The sequence below is a fragment of the Protopterus annectens genome, chromosome 10.part0 (genome assembly GCF_019279795.1).
Source record: "Protopterus annectens isolate FY-2018-M chromosome 10.part0, PAN1.0, whole genome shotgun sequence".
In the NCBI taxonomy this organism is placed as follows: domain Eukaryota; kingdom Metazoa; phylum Chordata; order Ceratodontiformes; family Protopteridae; genus Protopterus; species Protopterus annectens.
Window position 1 is genome coordinate 945331864 of NC_056744.1, and position 23371 is coordinate 945355234.

Consider the following 23371-nt stretch of genomic DNA (forward strand, 5'->3'; position numbering starts at 1 on the left):
TGAAGAGCTGTGCCATACCACCTGCCATTGTTAACTGCCGCAATTGTGTGTATAGTCATGAACCTAAATGAGAAAAGTGTTTAGCCTATGGTCAACAGTGTCACATATGCAAAAAGTGGAATTATTTCAAAAAGTTCTGCAGATTGACCTAGACTCATGATAACATTTATTTGAAGAAGACAGTGGATCAAGCTGAGACTGTAGCAGACCCTGACAGCATTGATTAAACTTTTTATGTGTATGGTATTTCTGTGGTCTGTAAGATAGTCTGCACAGTGGACTCTCACTTGTCAGCAAAGAGTAAAATATTTTGCACTGCATGAATTAATGGGAAGCCAGTAGAGCTTAAAGTAAACACTGGATCCAAATGTAATGTTATATCAGCTAAAGCTTATGCAAAAGTAAAAAGCTGGAGAGAACCTCAACTCAACAAGGAGCACAAAACTAGTTGCTTATGGTGGCCAAAGAAATTCAAATGGATGACGCTGTTGTCTTTCCTTGCTATTCTGCAGGCAACTATTATGATTTACAATCCTATGTAGTTCAAAAAAATGTACAGTCATTGCAAGGCCTAGAAGACAGCCTAAGAATGGGTTTGATTTCTCTCAATAAAGAAGTGCACTATTTGAATACAAATGAAAAAGACAGTTTTTCACAGTGTAGAATATGGTGGCATCTTCAAAGATGAACTTGGTAAGCTTCCAGTTATATACTCAATGAACAAAGTAAACCCACTTGTTAGATTTGCATGTAAAATCCTTGTAGCAATGCAATGTAAATGGTGAATTTGGGTGTTCTTACTCCTGTGCCAGAGCCTACTGAATGGGTATCATCCATGATGGCAGCCCACATGAAAAGCTCAGATGACATTCAGATATGTATTGTTCCTTGATACTTAAATAAAGCGCTTAAATGTCCTCATCATCCAATGAGCACAGTAGAGGAGGTAGCGGCACTGATGCCAAATTCAACTGTTTCCTTAGTTGTAGCTGCCAAGAACTCCTTTTGTCAAATCTTACTGGATCACAAATGTTCTTTATTAACAACAATCAACACACCATTTGGGAGATACATATTTTTAAGAATGCCATTTGAAGTCAGTTCCATCGGTGAAGTATTCCAGCATGCCATGGGACAGTTATTTGCTGGATATTGTTATGCTATTATTGTGGCTGACATTATCGTTGGAGGCAATGGCAAAAATTAATATAACAGAAACCTCAGGAGAGTTCTAGACCATGCACGTGAGGTCAGCCTCAAGCTAAATCTTTTAAAATGTAAAATCAGACTGAAAGAAGTCAACTACATTGATCACATTTCACAAGTTCAGGGCTACAGTCAGATCCATCAAAGATAACAGCAGTCAATGAAATGCCAGTCCCAGAGAATGTTACATCTTTACAGCATTTTCTGGGTATGATTAATTATTTGGAAAAATTTATCCCAAACCTCAGTGGACTTTCTGCACCACTGTGTGAGCTGACGTAAAAATATAAAATGGCCATGGTTTGAACAGCACCAAGAGGTGTTTGATACTTTAAAAAAGTGAATTGTCAGTCCACCCAGACTTAGATACATAGCCTGACTCAAACAGAGATGCACTATGCCCAAATAGGAAAATAACTTATTGCTGTTGTGTTTGCATGCTCCAGATTCAATGACTATATATATGGAAGGCCAATCCAGATTGAAACAGATCATCAGCCACTAGTAACAATTTTGAACAAGCCGATAGACACAGTCCCAGCCTGACTGCAATGCATAATGTTAACTCTACAAAAATACAACTTTACTATTGTCTGCACAAAAGGTAAACATATATCTTGGTGATGCCTTGTCACGTGCACCCAGAAAGGCGACAGAACAACATGAAAATGAGACAGCAGATTTTGAAGTCATGGAAGTCAAGCACATTTCATCATCATGGATTGATGAGTTAAGGAATAACACTGCTAAAGACCCATTTCTTCAAAAACTGAATAATGTCATTAACCAAGGCTGGCCAACCCATCAAACAAATTTAACACTTGAAATTCTGTAGTATTTTCCATTCAGGGTTGAGCTCATAGTGGAAGATGGCATCATTATGAAAGGCCCAAAAGTAGTAGTTCATCATTCACTGCAAAATGACTATATAAAAATTTTGCATATGGGCCACCCAGGCACTGAATCAACAAAAAGTAGGTCAAGAGGCATTGTGTTCTGGCCCTCAGTGTCCAAAGATATTGAAAGAGAGACATTTGCATGTTCAGTTTGCAACAATAACAAACCACATCAACAAAAAGAACCTCTTCATCTATACCCAATTCCTGATTTACCATGGTCAGCAGTAACAGTAGATATTTTTGAATTGAATAGTCAAAATTACCTGGTCCTAGATGATTCCTACTTTGGATGGTTTCAAGTTGACTTACGCCGTTAGTTGAGATCTAGCACAGTAATTACAAAACTAGAAGCACTTCTCAGTCCACGTAAGCCTACATAAAGTCATCTTAGATAATAGTGTACAATTCACTAGCCAACAGTTTGAAGACTTTGCTCATCTTGGCACTTTATTCATGTAACCTGCAGTCCTGAATACCCACAAGTTAATGGCCTGGCTGAGTGTGCAGTCTGCAGTGCAAGACATTTAAGGGAAAAGTCCAAAAGAGATGGAGCTGATGTATTCCTCGATTTACTAAACCTTCAAAACATTCCTCATGACCAAACGCTTGGCTCACCAGCTCAAAGGCTGATGTCAAAAAAACACAAACAACTCTATTCCAGTCAGCAACCAGCTGTTAGTGTCTACCTCAAAGAGTAATAAGGTGGCCAAAGCTCAACTATCAAAAAAGCGTCATTCACAGAAGTTATTGTATGACAAAACCAGTTGCCCTCTTTGAACATTGTTGCAAGGTGAAGTTGTTAGAATGCAGACTTCAAAAGGTCATGATCAAAGGAAGGACATTTGTGGTGAACTGAGGTCAAATATAATTTAGTCCAAAGGAGTAGACTACAGAAGAAATCACAGAAACATTTTGCCTGTCCCAGAGACAAAACAACAACAGACCGAGTGTACTTTTGATTCCAGTTCCTTGGGTGAATTGCCAACCAATCAGCTTCAAGAAGACAGAATACCTTATTTAAACGGTTCTGAAATACAAATTAATGCTTCAGTACCGAAAACACCTCTAAAGACAGTTCCTTTTTCTAATTCAAATCAAAATCTGTATGTGACATGGGCAGGGAGAGTCTGCAGACCCAGTCCTAAATATATACACGGAATTGGATTTGAAATCGGACAGGCCATTTTTAATTGTTAATATGATGTTTAATTCTGGAATATGTTTAAAGAAAATATTAAAGTAAATTTGTTCACATATTTGAAATCAAGAACAAAGTTAAACAGGGAAGATGTAGAACAGTGATTGTTTGTACCTTGACAGCTACTGTAGTTTAAGGAAGCACATGGGAGAGGGTGGTGTTAAGCAAGTTCAGTTATGTGCAAGTCATGACTGTGCATGCAGATGAATTCACGTTGGCTGTACAACAAACTGCTGTTAACTTGCAATCTCTGTCTCCATTGGCCATTCTACACCTAGCTCAGCTACATATATTTTCTATAGTCTTCACTGATGCTGCTTTGAGGTGTTGTCATTCTTCTTCAAATCCATCTATTGTCCTGGTCCCCTTCAATAAACACACATTACACCAAATGACATTTGACGACCTTTATTAAAATTCCATAAACAACTTTTCTGACCAACTAATATTTTCATTTATTAATCACAGCATAAAAATGCATATGTTAACTTAGGGCAGAGTCACCTCGCTTACCCCAACCAAGTAAGCAGCATCCTTCCCTCTGCTTCTTACTTTTACTTATTAAGCAGCGTTCCACTGCTCAATTGCATTTCCAAGCTCATTGAAATAACCAACCAACCAAATAAGCAGCATTCTTACCTCCACATGCTTACTTTTACTTGTCAAGCAGCGGCCAACTGCTCACTTGCATTTCCCAACTCATTGAAATGTACCTCCAACACCAGGGGGGAAATAAAGAGGGACAAACCTGCCCCTCTTTGCCTCCTCCCAAAAACTATAACACCCACACAATCCCCAATGCTCCAAACAGAGAGGGAGGGAGGGTAGCAAGTTCATGCCAAAATGTGATTCCTTACCCACTTACAGTCTCATAAAACTTAGTAAGCCCCTTCCTACCCTTACCTCATTTTCTCCCAATCATCCTACTTTCCTATCTAACCCTTTCCTCTCTCTCCAGCTAGCTTCTTCCCTTACCCTCACAAAATGCATTACTACTTCTATCTAAACTCCCTCCTGAAGATGTCCCTGGACAAAATGGTTTGTTACCAAACCTCATTTGTCCTGGTCCCCTTCAGTAAACACACATTACACCAAATGACATCTGACGACCTTTACTAAAATTCCATAAACAGCTTTATTGACCGACCAATATTTTCATTTATTAATCACAGCATAAACATCAATATAACTGTTAATTTAGGGCAGCATGACCATGATCACCCCAACCAAGTAAGCAGCGTCCTTACCTCCGCTTGCTTACTTTTACTCATCAAGCAGCATCCAACCGCTCACTTGCATTTCCAAACTCATTGAAATAAACATCCAATCAAATAAGCATCGTCCTCAACCCCGTTTGCTTACTTTCATTTGTCAAGTAGTGTCCAACTGCTCACTTGCATTTCCCAACTCATTGAAATGAACCTCCAACACCAGAGTGGGAACAGCAGAGGGACAACCCTGATCCTCTTCTCTGCCAACCAGCCTGACCAGGCTGTTCCCCCTCCTTCATACCAAAACTCCCAAAAATGTTCCAAAATGAAACAAACTGTCCGTTAAAAAGGTATAAGCCAAATATCATTTGGTGTGCTCTATTCTCTGTGAACCAAACTGGATCCCTGTCATCAATATGCCAAAACCCTACAATATAAAGCAACCAGATGGCTAATCAGCTGAAATTAAACCAATGATCCCCCTCCAAAGCCAAAGTAATACCCATACCTCTGTAAAACCTCTGTAAATCAAACATATCTTCACTTATCCTAACTACCAACAGTAACTTCATAATTATTCCCAGGTTGTTACCTGACAAACATAGCACCTAGACAATAAAATTTCTAACACCTTCCAAAACCAATTTAGCCCAACTGTATGACATCCCACCTAATATCCTTTTGCCACCCATAGGATTTAACAATGACCCAAAATGAGACTTTTTTATTATTAAAGATTGGTTTAATAACAATCCAACCACTATACACACTATGTAAGGCAAAACATCTAACAACCATAATAGCATTTACTAACCAATGAACAACCCTCTAAGAACTTCAGTACATCTAATGAATGCAATACCCCCAAACTGAAACCCAGTGAACCTCCATTTCAAAACTTCCTGTCAATAGCCATAATCTGCCAATCTTCACATTATCAAACCTATCCCAGCCCTTCAAACTTATTAGCCACCATCCAATATTTAAAGTCACCTATCTTGCCATTTGTGTAACTATACTGATCAAAGCTAAATCCACCCTTAATCCTCCCTTGTCCCGAAAGTTCACCCCCCAAAGTTTTTTTTTTATACTTATTGCATTGCCTCCAAATCTGGTGGAACAAACCATGGTCTTTATCCACTAGCAACCCCAGAAGCACAATGCCTTGCTTAGACCTTCAAACTTCTGGTTAATCAATGGAAGCTCATTTCTCACACATTCCAACACATATGCATACCTTGCAATGCTGTGTCAAACCCTTCCCTAAACTTAAAAAGGGGACATCCAAATAATATACATCCTTCCAATTACCAGCCCACTGCTGTAAAATTCAATGAAAAACTGTTCTAACTCTCACAGTAGCACAAACCAATGAGTAACCCTTCTGCATAGCCTTGCCAGAGGAAAAACTGAAACTCAACTACCATACCCACCTGTGGACCATCCCAACTCCTCATTAGTAATCTCCAAGCTCGCTTTACCCTGCCCTTGATATTCCTCAATCTCACCTGCCCCAACCGTACTCCCAACCACATGGACTTTGATGTACCTTAATGAGCACCTAACAGTAGGCTTACCTGGGACCTCATTGTGCACCAGTCCAGCAACCAGATCACTCCAGTGGATCTGAAACTCCCACCGCAGTGGAATCCCTCACTTGTCAGGTATGATTCCTACATGCCAGCAGCTGCCGTAGACTCTGAGCTTCCCCATGTGAGACCTCACTGCACACCATTCCAGTGGCTGGACATTCACTGTAGCAACATCTGTCACCTTTCAAGTTCACTTCCTTCAGTACAACTGATATGCACTTCCCCATCTGCAAAAGGAAAGAAAATTGTAAATCCTCTGCAGACCCATGAGTCAACACTTCTTAACATTATGTGCTGTCAAGGGCCTACTTAATCATCAATTGCACAACCACTACCCTACCCCACATCTTGCATTCCCAATAACCTGGCACCACTATATCCCTCAGCAATCCCTTTGTAGTCAGCGAAGGAACATATTGCAGCAAAGTAATATTATGATATACATAGCAGCAACTACAGTTATGCTACTAAATGACCCCTAAGTCCTCCCCTTCCATTTGATGCTTTGTTTTGCAAGTGGCCGTAGCAGTTAAAGCGAACCCAGCAATGACATTCAAATGCTTAAAACAAGGTGTAAGATACCTCCATACCATACCCATACCTCTCAATTGTACCTCCTTTCAAGGAATGTTACTCATTTGGAGTCATAAAAGTTCCTGCTCCTCAAAGTTCCACCTTGAAAAAGTCAGTCACACATTACGTGTTAATAATTTAATAGATATGAATGGTAAATAGAACTGAATCTTATTATTAAAGGCCTATTCTAGAATTAAGCATATCACATTTAATCCTCCTATGAGCTTCGTAGTTGAGGTTGTTAGTGAACCTGCAGTAAGTGTTCCACTTTTTATCATTCACAAACATTATACTGGCAGCATTTCAGAACTTGGGGATTGCAGGAAAACAATCAGGGTAAAGAAAAATTAAACTATTCCATACCACTACCAATAAAACAGATTACCAAGTCTGTGATTGTATCCGTGTTAAAGGAAAAGCTTTACCTAACATAAGCCGCCATAACCTTACCACACTTACCACAGGTTTCAGATGAGAAGTGTGCATGTAGTAACACCACTTGCCATGCTGGAAAGTCCACCATCTTCCCCAACCACTTGATCTCACAAGGGACAAACATCCATGAATTCTTCTTGTATGGCATCCCTTTATTTACCACTGTAACTCGCTGAAAGAGCATCCTATTTAGCATTATGAACATGAAATGACTGCAAACTTCTTGGGAAAGAAATGAACACCAAGTGGTGCAAAATAACCCCAGTGAATCCAAACTCGTTGGTAAAATCAACAAAGACAAATGCAATGAAACTCCGACCCCCATCCTCCAGAAACCACCTGCCCACCCCTCTTTGACACTAGCACTTCCCCAACTTAAAGATCAGTGTTAAAATAAGACCCTGTCTGTGCTGTCCTGCTAACACTTGCCTTCACCCCCACCTCTCAAAAAAAGTGATGGAAGATATAAATGCTCCGTCCAATTTATAGAGACATTTTAGATTAACTATCTTGCAGGATGATATTAAAAGTAATGTGCTCCCCAATTCACCCCATTCCTACCTACATACTCTGTGACCCTCTCAATTAGGCCCAATCAAAGACAAAAATCAAACCTTTTACCTTGTGTCTATGAAGCCAACACATTTCCATCCTGCCAACCCCTTTAAGGTCTGCAGCTGTCAGGTCTGGTGACTCAAAATTGAGAACCTTCAAAGTTCAAAGAATGGACCTAACATATGTAATAAAACCCATCCATTCTGCCACATCTGGGCAGTAGCAAAGTCTGGCTACTGCAATTGCAGAAAATTGCATGTGAGGCATACCTCTCAACCTTTTTGAGCAAAGATCTGGACAAAGCTATAAGTAAAAGTGAGACAAGGGCCCATAACCAGTAACAAAACTTTATTGTTCTCACACTTAGAAAATTGAGAGATAACCAGTGCATTAGCCTGAATTTATTAAAGGCTAGGGTGTCTGAAACTCAAATGTCTGTCATCAACTCTACTGCAAGCTTAACGCTTTGCCAGAAATCTGCCATACAACCCCAATTTTATGAAAAAGAGGACCGAAATATGAGGCAAAGTTCTGGACCTTCTGTGTGTACGTCTCAACCTCTTAGAATAAATCTGGACAAAGCCATAAATAAAATTGGACAGACTTTCCATAGAATGAAGTCTGAAATCTTGAGATATGCCATTACTTTCTAACTTCAATCTTTGCCAGAAAACACCATTTTGTGTAAACCGGCTCAAAAATAATTAAGCTGTTCCTCCTAAAGCCCGTGTGCTCCTCCAAAGAGTGTGATACACCACCATGTTTCCAAACATTACCAGTTTAGGAGGGATTAAAGGAGGCAGAGCTAATATTACTGAATTAAAATGTCTGTTGCAATTAGGGATTTTGACAATCAGGACAGTTGCCCAGTGTGCACCGCAACCAAAATGCCACCCTTCTAGAAGTGACCTTTCCGAAAAGTGCATACCCTGACCACAGTATATAATTATTTCCCTATAATAACTATGCTGGCATCTGCATTAACTTATCTCTACCCAGCTAAGTGAATAGCAAACATTAAACATGAACAGTGCATTCACACGTCCACACTACCCATTGCAAAGGCTGGCTATCATTGCTGTGCATGCATGGCTAGCAATCAATATTGGATAGCTCGTGGCCCGTGAAAAGACATTCTCTGTTCAGCTGAATCAATAATGGCATCAAGAAAGCTGCAGCATAATGCCCCACCAATGAATGATATAGCTGAACTACAACCAGACGAAAACAACACTGAACCCATCACCGAAAACGGTAAATGCATGTTATAATTCATAAAACTTAGACCTGTTGTGAATAGATATTCTTCTATTCTGAGAGACACCTATGATTTGTTAGATAGTCTTAGTTCTCTGACCCTTGATAAAACGAATAGTTATTTGTTTATCACATTAGATGTTAAGAGCTTGTTCACATCAATACCTAATGATATAGGGATACAATTTATTTGTGAGCTACTGGTTGGTGAACCCCATTTTAGTAATGATAGGATGATTTTAGTACGTCAACTCCTTGAGATTGTATTATATAATAATGTCTTCCTGTTTATGAATACACATTATTTACAACAGTGGGGGGTAGCCATGGGCACCCCCTGCGCCAACACCTACGCTAATCTTGTTGTTTTACAATGGGAGAAAACTTATCTGTTTCAGCATGAGAAGTTCAAGCATGTGATACTATATAAACGTTTTGTGGATGACGTCCTTATAATATGGGAAGGGTCTAGAGAAGACTTTGATGAATTTTTGAGTTATTTGGAGACCACCACCTCTTTTCTTAGGTTTACTAGTGAGGTCTCGACCAATGAGATACATTTTCTAGATTTAACATTAAGGTTATCGGATTGTGGTTCTGTTGTTTCTACCTTTTACAGGAAATCAGTTTGGAAGAATAGTCTACTTCCCTTTGATAGTATGCATCCTAGAACTGTCTTTTCCGGTATTGTTAAAAGTCAGTTTTTGAGAGTTCGAAGACTTTGTAAAGAGAGACAGTCTCTATTAGATGAGGCTGATTTTATGGAGATTTTGTTCCTACAAAAGGGGTACAATGCTTACCATGGTGAAGAGCATGAAACAGAATATTATAGGTTCGTCAGGTTCATTGGCTGATCATGAACAGTTTACTGCTCCTGAGTTTAAAGAACCTAGAAACCTGGTAGTGCGAGAGCTTTTGATGCTGGGAAGATAGTGAAGTATGTTACAAACTATACTAGTGACATCGGTGTGATTAAGGAAGTTATTTTTAGGAATTGGAACGTACTTATGTTAGATAACAACACTAGAGTAGTAGTAGGTGGAAAACCTAGTTTCATCTACAGAAACTGTGAGAATCTTAAAAGAATTTTATGCAATGATCGCAACATTGCTTCATTGTCAGCTTGTGTAATGCCAGTGGCCAAGGGAACATATCCTTGCAATCACTGTAGTAGATGTATTTATATAACGCACATCCAGAGATATAGGAATCCCATGACCAATTTTGAGTTTTTTCCTAAATTTTATGCAACCTGTGATACTAGGAATTTAATTTATCTTGCTACCTGTGTATTGTGTCAAGCCTTCTATGTGGGTTTGACCACTAGGAGGTTGCAAGATCGGATTTATAATCACCTTTACGATATACGCAAAGGTAAAGAAACTAATGCCCTGGCCCGACATGTAATGGATCATCCTTCACATAGCTTTTGTTTTAGAGTGCTACAAGTGATATGTCAGAGATTACGGGGTGGAGATTTGAACAATGAATCGGCTGTGGCCGAGTTAAAATGGATTTTTAAACTAGGGTCACACCTACCTCCAGGTCTCAATAACTATGTGTCAATAAAACCAATACTTGAATCAAATAATCTTTAACTTAGTTAGATCTCTGATAAGGATGGCATGAGTTATTCCACACATCTGTTTGTAAATGGTTAGCAGCATTATTCGCTATTATGGTGCATGGAATACATGGTTTGGTTGTTTATGCCAGCAGGCATTTTATTTCACATTGTTTTTATTTATTATTTTATTTTATTTATTATTTTTCAACATTCAATTTTAAGATATGTAGTTTTTTGATAAATTTTTGTATGGATATTTCAATGTGATTGTTGAGTTAGTTTAGCCTTTATATAATAATATTGAGGGATACATGAACTAATTGTTTAATTAATTGGGCAGTTTCCCGCTCTATTTTAGTATATAAGGCATCAGTATTTTTGTTTTAATTGTCTGATGAAGCGTAGGTTTCACTACGCGAAAGCGCTTACTCTTGTGTTCTCGTTTGATGGAATAAATCGTTTGGATTTTGGTTTCAACTTGTCGTCTGCAGTGTTTTTCTTTCATCAGTGGTTAGCTCTCCTTTTGGGTTTTTTACATTTGCTTTTTGTCTTTGAAAGGAGTGCTATTTAGCAGTGAGGTTTCTTCATTACGTTTTCACATGTTATAATTCAACACACCGAAGTGCAACTCCCTCTTTAATGACTCATTTGTGCTCTCCCATTTGTTTGTTTGATTTTCAGTCTCTCTTACCTCCAGGAATTTAACTTAAATCAACTTCCGTCAGGTAGTACCAGAAATCAACACATTACTTCAAATACTGTTGTGAGACGCAAGCAATTGGCAGCATAATAAATGTGACCACTGCGCCTTTAACAATCAAAGTGTCAAGTTTATCCACCTAACCCTGATACATCACGACCCTTATTTAAGGCACTGCCATTACCTAATACTTATGGCTAAAGTCCCAAGTACCTTGCGCTCTTCTTTCCTTTCTTTTTCACTTTTTTTTGTTTTATACAGCAGTGTAATGGTCAATGCAGCAGAAAATGGACTGAACATTTATTTATTTTTTTATATATATATATATATATATATATATAAAATACCATAGCTGGATGAAATACATTATGCTCACTGCCCTCAATAACAGTGCAGGTAACAACCGTTCCCAAATAAAACTGCACTTCTGCCCATCAACAGCCTCCTCTCGCATTGTCCCCCTATAATTGTTATTAACTCACTAACAAAAAAAACAAAAGAAAAAACAAATAAAATAATGGTTAATTGAATGGAAATGTCCTCTAGGCAGGAAATCTGTAATCCAGACAAAGTGACAAATAAAGGTAGTAGATTTTCACTTACCCCAAATCTTTACTCCAATGACTGGCAGTCACGCTACACCTCACCTTGCCCACAAGAGTGAACCAAAACTGTTACAGAGGGCCATCTTCCTATCTGCAAACTGGATCTCACTCTCCCTATTTATAGTACTGCTCTGCTTTCTTTTCTTTCTATATTTATATATATATATATATATATATATATATATATATATATATATATATATATATGCACATATCACATATGAACCACTTGCCCATCACTTCCTAACCATCCTCCCCTCATGTAACAGCCACCACCACAATGCACTTGCTCGCTCTCATAAACCTGTGATACACCAACACCAGCTACGGAACAAAAGGACAGCCATTCCACTCCACCACCACAGCTCAACCTTCCCTGACTCCTGACCAGGTGGAGACAACACGCATGAAGCATCCCTCGACAGCAACCATGCCCGATGCAAAATATTCACACCCTATACCCCAGCCACTTAAACACTGCACACCAGTCCCACATGCCATCACAGACAACCAGATAACAGCCCAGCACTGTAAAAACAAGGGCCAAAGTCCCTATACAGCCGACAACAGATCCCAGAGTACTGAGGGGAGGGGACAAGTGCCCCACTGCAACAATAAGACAGATTAAGCACCCAGCGACACCCAGAACCACAAAATTAACATACACAAGCAAAAATGGCACAAAGGCCCAAAACTAGGGACGCAACCCTGTACCACTCCCACAAATTTAGAAAGTCGATAGACAAGCAGTGCTGCACCCACCTGAAAACTCCATTCCTCCCAAAGCCCACCTTCTTCTCCCCAACAGTGCCACCAGAGTAATTCACTAGCTGCAGGAGCCCCAAAATCCAGACGAAGAAAGAGTGAAAGAGAGAGACAGAAAAAAAAATGTACTCACCTAGGACTACCATGCATCCACTGTTTCCCCAAGTCTCACCTATGTTCCGAATACCTACAGGTCGTCTGGATGTGGAACTTGTCTTAGCAAGATCATGCCAAAATGTGATTCCTTACCCAGTTACACTCTCAGAAAACATATTAAGCTTCTCCCTACCTTTACCTCATTTCCTCCCAATTATCCTACTTGCCTAGTTAACCCTTTCCTCTACCCCCATCTAGCTTCTTCCCCTACCTTCATAAAACCCATTACTACTTCTGTCTAAACCCCCACCTCAAGATATCCTTGGACAAACTGGTTTGTTACCAAACCTCATTTTCCTCTTCTTCCTGAGGTGATAGAGCACTGAGTATTTCCTTGAACACTTGTGCTTTCTGTCCAGTCAACTTCACCAGCTCTCTCTATTGACATTAGGGCCTTTTCTTACTACTACTTGAGTTCATTGTGGCAACTAGGGGTTTATGCTGTCAGCTGACTGTTTCATTGGGGATGCCTTTATAATCACAGATTCTACCCCAGTGCCATTTCTTTACTAGGAAAAAGTCTACCTGAGTTGTATGTTAGCTGCTCTTGCATGTGATGTTGTCACTGTCTCTTTGCTGAATCATGAGTTGGCCTTCACCAAGCCATTTGTCAGAAAGAAGTCTAATATGCCTCTCTTTCTTTATTTCTGTTGCCCAACGTTGTTGACCAGGCAGTCCTCATATCCTGTTCTGCATGCCTTAATATGTGCATTCAGGTCCCCCATTATCAACACAAACTCATGCTGTCTGGCTTTATCAAGTAGGCCCTGAAACCTATGACTGAATGGACTCTTTTCTTCACTATCACAACCCTGCTGTGGGGCATAGGCTCAGATTATGAATACTGCCCTATCTTTACACTGGAGTCTGACTGCCATGAGTCTGTCACTAATTCTGATGATATCCCTCACTGTCTTACCACAATTCCTACACCGCTTCTACACTGTCCTCCTCCTAAGTAGTAAACTCTTGACCCCAAACCAAATGGTTTGGCTGCACTGCCCTTCCATCTTTCTTCTGGATACATAGAATGTTCAGCCTCCTTCTTACCATCCTGTTATTCACTTCCAAGCTGTATTCTGTTAATGAAACTGTATTGACTGTAGCAATCCCTAGTTCATGGTGGTTTTACAACTATCTTTCACTCAACATAGCTATCCTAGGTAAATCAAGCTGGACATCATCCATCTAGTAGCTTATTGACCCAGGAGTGCTATCTATGAATTTATGATAATGTACAGATTCTTTGACAAATCCGATTTAGGTCCTTAGTTTTCCTTTTCAGGCAAGAGCACCCAAACATGTTTTTATTTGTTATGCATTTATAGCGAATTATGACTTTTTAAAATGTATTTTGAAAGAGTTGATGATAAATTTAGCATCATTTTTGAAAGTTTGCTCAAGGTGCCAATGATTCAGACTCACAATCTCTGACTATTGGTTTAGTATATTATTCCTGTATCTCCATGCGTTTCCTCCATCTGCTGCAGTTTCCTATCAGTTCTCCATCAAAAACCACTGGTTGATTGAGCACTGCATGCTGTCTCTGTATTTTGCTTTTGCCCTCATGATTGGTTCACTTATATTGTTTTACTGGTGAAATAAACTAGGTTGTGCATAACAGTTATATCAAAATTACTTTGATGGGGGAGGGGAGATACAGAGTGTGTGTTTGTGTGTGCGTGTGTGTGTGTGTGTGTGTGTGTGTGTGTGTGTGTGTGTGTGTGTGTGTGTGTGTGTGTGTGTGTGTCTTTGAGAGAGAGAGAGAGAGAGACATTCAGTTTTCTGGACTCCAGCCATAATGTAAAGTGAAATACTAGAATGAAAGTCCATGAGAGGAAAAGTGATTTAGTATGTTGCTTCTGAAACCATCAAAGCTAAATTTGGTAAAACAATAACAAATGCATTAGATGATGAGGGATAATTTAGCAAACAGCAGCAAATGGAACATTTAATGTTTTCATTAATATAATTTACCTACAAGCATAAAGTACAAGACTTTAACGGCTCATTTGAGAGCATTTTATTTAATCCTCATGGCAATTTGATTTACAGGAGCTTCTGAGATGCATACAGCAACAGTTACGTAACACAGAGTGATGTTATACAAATGTTAGACAGTATTCCACAAAACTGCAGGTAACCTAGGAAGACTGCCTGAAGTATCATTATGTATCATATGAATATGAGAAAATGACGTTAACCGACCAAAAAAATGGTGTATCTTAGAAATGATCTTATTGTAATACATTCTTATACCTCCTGCTTCAATGTGCAGTAATAAATAATACCAGAAATATGGTAATGACCTTCTTGCTGACATTAAAAAATTAGAGTGATCTAGTAATTAAGCATGGTGCTGTACAAGTAGTCTGCACAACAGTCAGAGTGGCACAGCACAAGGCAAAGACAGAATGGGCTGCATTCTTTTCAGCCACTGTGATACTACACAGATTTGTCAGTTAACAGAAGAAAGTACCCTTAAAATGAAGTTTCAGTCATTCCATTTCTATGATGAGTACCAGCTGAAAATAGAAAATGACTATTTTGCAGGAGACATTTAGTATTTAAAAGGGCTGAAACATTTAAGAAAGGCCACAAAAAGAAGATGCAATTTCCTTTCATGTACAAGTACAGTCCTAAGAGGCAGAAATGACTCAATATTAAACTTTAAGATGCAGTGATTGGCTCTTTCTTTTCTTGCCTGCGACTTTGTCCAAACAATCATAGAAATGATTACACAGTTTTTAGGCAAATATAATTTTCTATTCTCTGAAATTATTTATATGGATTGTAATAACCAACCTGAAAATGCTTAGTCATGAGTGTTTTGCGATCATCTTCAATTTGACGGAACTTTGCTTTCAGGCCCTTCATTTGTGTTTCCATTTTCAAAACATACTGAAAATCTCGTTGGGTTCGTAGATTAAGAACTTCTATTGACTGAGACATATTTTGAACCTGTGATAAAACCATTGTAACAGAAAAAAATGAATAAATAAATCTGTTTCCATACCTGTGCGTTCAGTAAGAAAAAAACAGAACAGGTGCAATATTCTATGTAAAAGTTAGTTTTTTCCTTTGTGAAATGTCATCACCAGATAATTAATTTTATCAAAAATGATAAAACTAGTAGAAAATGTCAATGATATTTGCATTTATATTGATTTTGTAAGTTCATCTTTGGTCTGAGCAAGGTATTTTTCTAATACTGCAGATTATAAATTGAAGTACTAGCTCTCCATAATAAAATGTATAACAAAACGGTTTACTGTCATGGATAGTATGTGTGATACAAAAATGCAATCTTTCATTCCAGCGGGGATCTGATAATTCCTGCAGACTGTTTTTCATCTTGCAATAGGATAATATTCAAAATTATCAGATCCACAGTCCTTAATGTTTCTACAAGAAACTGACAGCCCGTGCCACAATATGCTCTGCAAATTGTTAATACAGGAGAAAGAAATATATTTCTCCAAATTCACACTCAGAAATTGGTGAGCATTGTCAGTCCTTACACTGGAAAGAAGAACAACTCTTACATCGTATTGTACCACATTGATTTGTTAAGTTCTTTCCTCCAACCTACCAGTCAATAGATACAAGAGTGGCACATCTACCTTTAGACACTGGTGACCTGTGATTGACTAGCAATCTAAAAAGCTGAAGGTCTGGACAGAGGGGTAGGTTTAAGAGGCTGCCCGACAGGCTGTATACCTTGGAGGATGGCATATGTGTTTTTGTCAATATAATACTTCTCTCAAGATGGCTGGAGAGGAGTTTTAGTATTGTGCTGTAGTCAAAGGAGGGGCAGGCATTAATGTGAAATGGATGGGAAATGCCCAAACAACTATATTTAGGATATTTATATAAAAAAAGTCTGACCCCCCCAAAGGATATTGCATTTGCTAGCAATGTCCATAAGTTGATGCCTGTGAACCAGTGGGTGATAAGTTAGTGTAGACAGGAGTCAATGGGACAGAGATGTACCCACTATAAGGAAATAGTCATTCTGGCCATAAGGGACAAAAAAGTGCTTATCTCCTCACAGTAGATTCCCTTCTTTCAGTAGCCATAGCTTTATCAGTGTATCACACACATTTTTTGAATAACTAAAAGACCATTATATACTTACATCCTGATAATTTTTCATCTTATATTATTCATATCACATTTCTCAAATTTTGTTCAGCAAATGCAAAATCTTCACCTGGTACTCAGGTGTCTTGGTCAACCTTCTCAGCTTTTTAAATTACTTTCAGCATCTTGCCTGGTTGTGGATGGATGGATGGATGGATGGATCTGGCCTAAGACATCTTCTCCTTTATTATGTGTCATGCCGCTATGACCTACAACGATTTTTTTTCCTTTCCATGAATTTATGATATGGGGCTGTCAAAGTAATGTTTTCGGCTTACTATATTATTGGACTAGAATTATATTTTACCAACGTTAACAATGTGAATCTTACACAAATTGAAACAAAGAGCTTCAAGTAAAGAATCTCCTTTTAACAGGGGATAAGTTCCAAGCTCCTGCCATATGTGTCAACACACTTCTCATAATACATATCTCTTACTCTAAGGCATTGCACTTCAAAGTAAGTGAAGTATTCCCAAAGGATGTAAAAGCCAACGTTCTCTTTCTAAAAACTAAATTTCAAAGAAGCAGCATCACTAAGACATATTCTGCAATGGGTGTTTTGAATACTTGACAAGCCGGCAACTTTAAGCCTACTTGTCCTCACAATGAGAAGCTCAAAGATGTCTTAGTTGTCAGTGAATATTGTCTTGTTTACTGCTAAGCTTGCTGTCTAGTATGACTGCATTGACAAACTCACTACTATCTTAAAATCATAATACCGTCCCTTTTCTGCTTCTGACATGCTCTAGTTCCACAAAGCTGTATGTGATCACTTAAATCTATACAAATTCATCAATACTCACTGTATCACCGTCACACATAAGTGCACAATTACAAGTCTGTGTTTTTATACAGTCCTCTTACCAGGATACACCATTATTCAGATATGCTTCCAGAGGTAGATATCAACCTCCATTCCCAGAAGATACCTATGCCAAACAATGAATGTTTGTTCCTTTCTAACAATGATACTAATCAACATCAAAAGACCTCATAAATATCAGATTGCTGGCAAAATCCATGCAGCTATATAATATATGTTATAATTACCCCCTTTTAGTCCTTATTGAATAAATGACTGTTTTATATTGTCTCTAAAAAGCAGACTGCACTGGTTTACTATACATAACTCCCCTCCAAGAAATTGAATTATTTTACTTGTATCATCCCTCTTTCCTCACTAAAGGAGAACCTTACTCCTCAGCAAACCATTCTGAAAATGTTTGCTCTGTCATCCTTTTTTTCCTATTTGCATTAAAGAAGAAATAAACCAAGAACTCTATTATCCATATGTTTAATACCAGGACTTTGCATACTTCCTGTATTCATGTGATAAGGATTTAAAGCTATATACATGACACTTCACATCCATAACTGTGCCATACAATTTAATTAGTGAGCATATTATACATGCATAATAATGCCCTTCTAGCCTGACAATATACCAACACAGTTATTACCATAACAAGTGTCCAGGTTGTTCTTAAAAAATATCTAAACTACTGCTTGCTTTAATGTAATTTGGTAGTCTATTCCTTGCATCAGCTGCTGTCTCAGACAACCAGACATCTGAGGGCTGGCAGGCCCCTAAAAGCCATGGATATTCTAAATGATGTGAAGTGTGATTTATTTATTTATTTTTTAAGAACCTGTTTATCCAGTGAGGGCCTGAAATAAAGGAGAAAAAGTTCAGTGGTACTCTTCATCTTTGCTTTTTTTTGCATCATTTCTGCACAACCTAACTGACCATAACTACATTGTAATGACTATGGAGAAAATAACTTGAATTAAGATGGGGATCTGAGGTCCTTCACCTAAGCTACAACCATAGACATTGCCCAGTACACATGTTCTGGTCGGAATATTGACCCTTACCAAGACCAGCCACATATTTTGCTCATTATACTGAATTTGGAAGAACCAGACAGTTCACACATTTACTAACCACTGATCTCCATATTTGCAAGAGTTTGTTGAACTACATAAGATAGTTTTATACTAATTTGTAAACAAGCAATGTGCTTTTTTTCTAGTAACCTTATTTTCCTGAATGAAAACATTATATACCTCTCAGAATCTTGAATATTAAAAAAAAACTTGACTCTCAGTGGTTGAATTTAAATCCAGTAATAACTCTAAATCACTTAAATCATGCTATCACTATAAACTGTGACTAGAAATCTAAAACCCAGTGGATAATAAATTGAATAATAATCTGCTTATGAAAACAGACAAGATAGTGCAAAAAAAAAATTATTGTCATGAAAAGCTAGGTAGCTTGTTATCAAAGGAGTTCGTATACCTGACAGGCTGTATCAGTTGCAAACACCCTAATAATAAAACCTAACTGCAGAACCGTAAAAGCATAAAACAAACAAACAAACAAAAGAAACAAAAACAAACAAAAAAAAAAAAAAAAAAACAGATACCCACGAGCTCCAGGTATGAATTTTATTGAAAAAATGAGAGCTTTTGTCCATGTGTTTACTGTAGACATTTTCAGCTTAAAAAAAAGACAGGTGTCAGAACTTTTAAATCTTTAAGACAACACTGTTATATAACGGTTGAATGGCTATGTTACATGTATTCACTTAATAATATAAAAGTATGTTGTACATAACAATATTCTCTCTAAAAATCTATAAAATACTTCCATAAATTGCAGAAATTGCTATAAGCAATAATACTGTAATGTAAAATGGTCAGTGCATTCATTTAGCAATTAAAAAATCTAAATCTTGGACCTTTTTTTGACTAATAAACTTCTAATGGAAATTCTGTTGTTAATGCCTGGGGATAAGTTGCATTCAAAAATACCTGCCAATATAGTTCCCATCTCTCTACAAACAATTCTCAATCAACTCCCCTTTTGAAGTGTGGTACTTTCTCCATGACAAAAAACAAAAACTTTTTGAATTTTTCATATGACTTTGAGTACTTGTATAAGGCATTATTCATGTCCTTCTTTCTAATTGCATAATCATGTTGATAAAGTCTATGCTTTAATGCATTTATGGTCTTTCTTATGTAGAAACCTGGGCAGGTACCACACTGGGCTAAATAAACCACCCCTGAGGTGTTCCCATTAAATTTCCCATTAGGGCAAATTTATCTTGGGCAGTTACCCACTGCAATAATAGAACTTTCATATATGAACCAACATTGGTGCAAGGGCCACATTTAGACATTCCTTTTGCAGCCAAGTTGTTTCCCCCTTTCTTGTTAAATGTATTCTCAAAACTGCTTTTTAAATTTATTCATTTTCTGTAAACTATAGCGGGATTCCAACCCAATTTTTCATCTAACCCCTGTGTTTTAATATATCTAACCTAGTTATGTGTTAATATGTTCTTGACATCTTTGTACTGTTAAAACTATGCACATATGTTCTAGAATATGCCTGTGTATGCCCTGTGTGCCCAATTGAAACAAGAGTCGTGTCACTGTCCTTGTTTGAATTCGCCAAACTATATTTCAATATGAATTCATAACAATCTTCTATTTCCATTGCTATCTCTTGAATTATACTTTTAACAAAGTCCAGAGGATAATTCCTATCCCTAAACATCATAGTTAATGTTTTCACTTCAATGTTTTCAAACATGTTGTCCTCAGACACCAAATGAGGCAGTCTAATAAACTGAGTTTTTACTACATTCTTCTTTTGACCCATAAGATGATGGCTGTTAAAATGTAACAGGCTGTTTGAATAAGTCTCTTTTCTAAAAATTGTGGACATAAACCATGATTGCTTGGCGTCTTTGGAAATTGTATGTAAAAAAGCTAATGATTCTTCATTGGACTGGACTTTGAAAGTTAAAAAAGCTAGTAGCTTGCTTTAAATACTATAAAAAAATCATCAGTAATCAATGAACTTCCAGTCCATGCAATAAATAGATCATCTAAAAAATGGAAAAAAGACCTAATGTATCCACTGTATATGGAAGGAAATACAATATTTTTCCTCCACCATCACAGTTTAATGTTAGCAAACACCAGGCTGCTGAAGCTCCTATGGAAATGCCATTTGCTTTTTTTTTAAACACTCTGCTTCAAAGTAAACAAAATTATTAATAAGAACCAATTCCATGGCCTCAACTACAATCTCAGTGATAAGTGCATCCAGTTTTGTGCAGCAGGTTAAAGCATCCCGAAACCACTGTAAACCTTCTTGGTGCAGAATAACCACAAATAGGTCCTTAACATCAACAGTTACTAAAATAACTTCCCTATTGAATGGAACTTGATACAACATATCCAAAAAGTGCCAAGTGTCTTCATAGATATAGTTTTTATCTTCAAAAAATGTTTTCAAGATGTGGTCCACAAATTTTGCTAGAGGTTTGGGTTTAGAACCTCTTAATACTGCTATCAGACAAAGTGGTGTATTGATGACTGAATTGTGTATTTTCAATATTCTGAAAATATTAGGAATTATAGGTTTGTCCACACTAAAGTAGAGCGAAAGGGAAATGTATAAATCAGAATTCTACAACATAATGCTGACTATTCTTTAGATGTGTGATGTTAACCTGCTGTAAATAGTTGTAGTGTACTTAACATGGTGATCAGCTGTTAAACTATAGGAAGGTCAGTGTTATGTGTCTCATGATATTGTCTATAAAAAAGTATATGATGCAGACCTTTATCCCCATATTCTTACCATTTGGACTTTTCTGAGTAATAAAAAGTAAATAAGTAAATAAAACAAATAGTGAAGCAAACAAATGAAGTAGTGAATAATTAAATAAATATATTTTCCAAACACGCTATTATATTCCCATCACTGCCTGCTTTAAACTGATTAGCCTGAGATTATTCCTCCCTGTTTGTTTTCAGGGTCACTCATCTTCAGCTGGACCAACCATCTAATACATCCACTTGTGTTTTCCTGTGCTGATACTTAAGAAGTAGAAACTTTTAAAAAGTCTGTTTTCATTGCTTTGATTCAACATTTGTTTTATTTGCTGTCAGTAAGCTTTGGTTTCCAGTGCAGTAAGCAGACTGATAGAAATCAGTTGTGTTATGACATTCAGTTTTACTTCCAGAAAACAGATGTGTGTGTGTGTGTGTGTGTGTGTGTGTGTGTGTGTGTGTGTGTGTGTGTGTGTGTATGATTATTGTAAAATGTTGCAGCCTGAAACAATTCTTCATTGATGCCTGGGGGCTTTGATATTTTGTTAAGCCTTTCTTCTTAGCAAAAATTGGAGAAAGTACCACAAAACTGTTTGAGGATGAGGACAGGTGACATGACTGCCAGAGATAGTAAAGAGAAACCAATTAATTTGATTAGTTTTGTATTTATTTGTATTTACTCATAACATGTGTACAGCACTGATTTCAGCCTTAGCCCAGGGGTAAAAACAATAGAAACATCACACACAGAGTGAAAGACAGACTACAATAAGTACTTGGATTAAATACTGATTGGGTGTCAGAACTGGAAGGCTGAAAGAAATCACAATGAAAAGTAGAATCAGAGCAAGGTATGTAAAGTTTGAGTGGGAAGATGTGAAGTTGTATGCCTAGAGAGAAAGCAGTTGTATTTCTAATTTTTAGTTGATGTTTTTAAGTTCCTCTTTTTAGCAAAAATAGACAGAAAGTAACTTAAAGGAACACAATGACAACACCAGAATACATGTCTTCCAGAGACAGAAAAGGAAAACTAATTCAAAAATTCTGGGATGGCAAATAATGCTCTAAGATGGAGCTGCACTAAATAAACTGTGCTGTGTTGGCAAGTTTTGTGTCCTGCTATATCTGCCTCTGGTAATCTCGGATATAATCTACTTTAATGACCCCAAACACCTGCAATGAGTTAAATGCTACAGATTTTGCCTATTTAGGTATGATACATTTTATTAACCTCCTATTGGGTAACACAAGTGAAGGATTTCCAGGAAATGTTTTCTTGTTTTCTTGAGAACAAGCCCTGTTAAAGACAGGTTTCAACTATACACGAGCAATGTGCACATTGTCTTTCACATATTAACGTGGAATGTTTTGGAAGGGAACTGAAACCAGAAAGGAATTCCATATATGCATGTTCATTGTTCATTGGTTAGTACTAGGCTTGCGGGCCATTTTAAGCCTAGCCATTATCCAGTTTGAGAATCACATGCTGTACCTTGTTTACTGATTGTATATCTCCATCTTCTGTACATGCAAGCACAAGATGAGTTTATTTGATACTCTTACAGCCAAAGCTATAAGGCAACAAGGTAAAGATCCATGCTTCTAACAAGTTCAGTTCTTTGTGCACAATACAACACACTTTTCTTCCCAGATGATGCAAGATAATGCAAATGATTATCTTTGGAATATGATTATTCAGTTATCTAATTTTACTTTCGTGTGTGTCTACAGATAAAAAGCATCCACAATTCATTGAAAATGTGAATATTGACACAACACTATGCATGCACCAACGACTGGGTGTTTTATTACCTCCCAGTCACCACCAATGTACCCCAAGGTTCTATTCTTGGTCTGCTCCTCTTTAA

At 37.6% G+C, this 23371-nt stretch overlaps 1 protein-coding gene across 1 annotated transcript in view; it reads right to left on the reverse strand.

Annotated features, from left to right (window-relative positions):
* The window catches only part of OLFM3 (olfactomedin 3), a 1205016-nt gene that overhangs the window by 178402 nt on the left and 1003243 nt on the right, over window positions 1–23371 (reverse strand). Inside the window, exon 3 of the mRNA XM_044085722.1 lies at window positions 15528–15683. Coding sequence (XP_043941657.1) covers window positions 15528–15683 — 156 coding nt within the window. The remainder of the gene's footprint in view (window positions 1–15527; window positions 15684–23371) is intronic.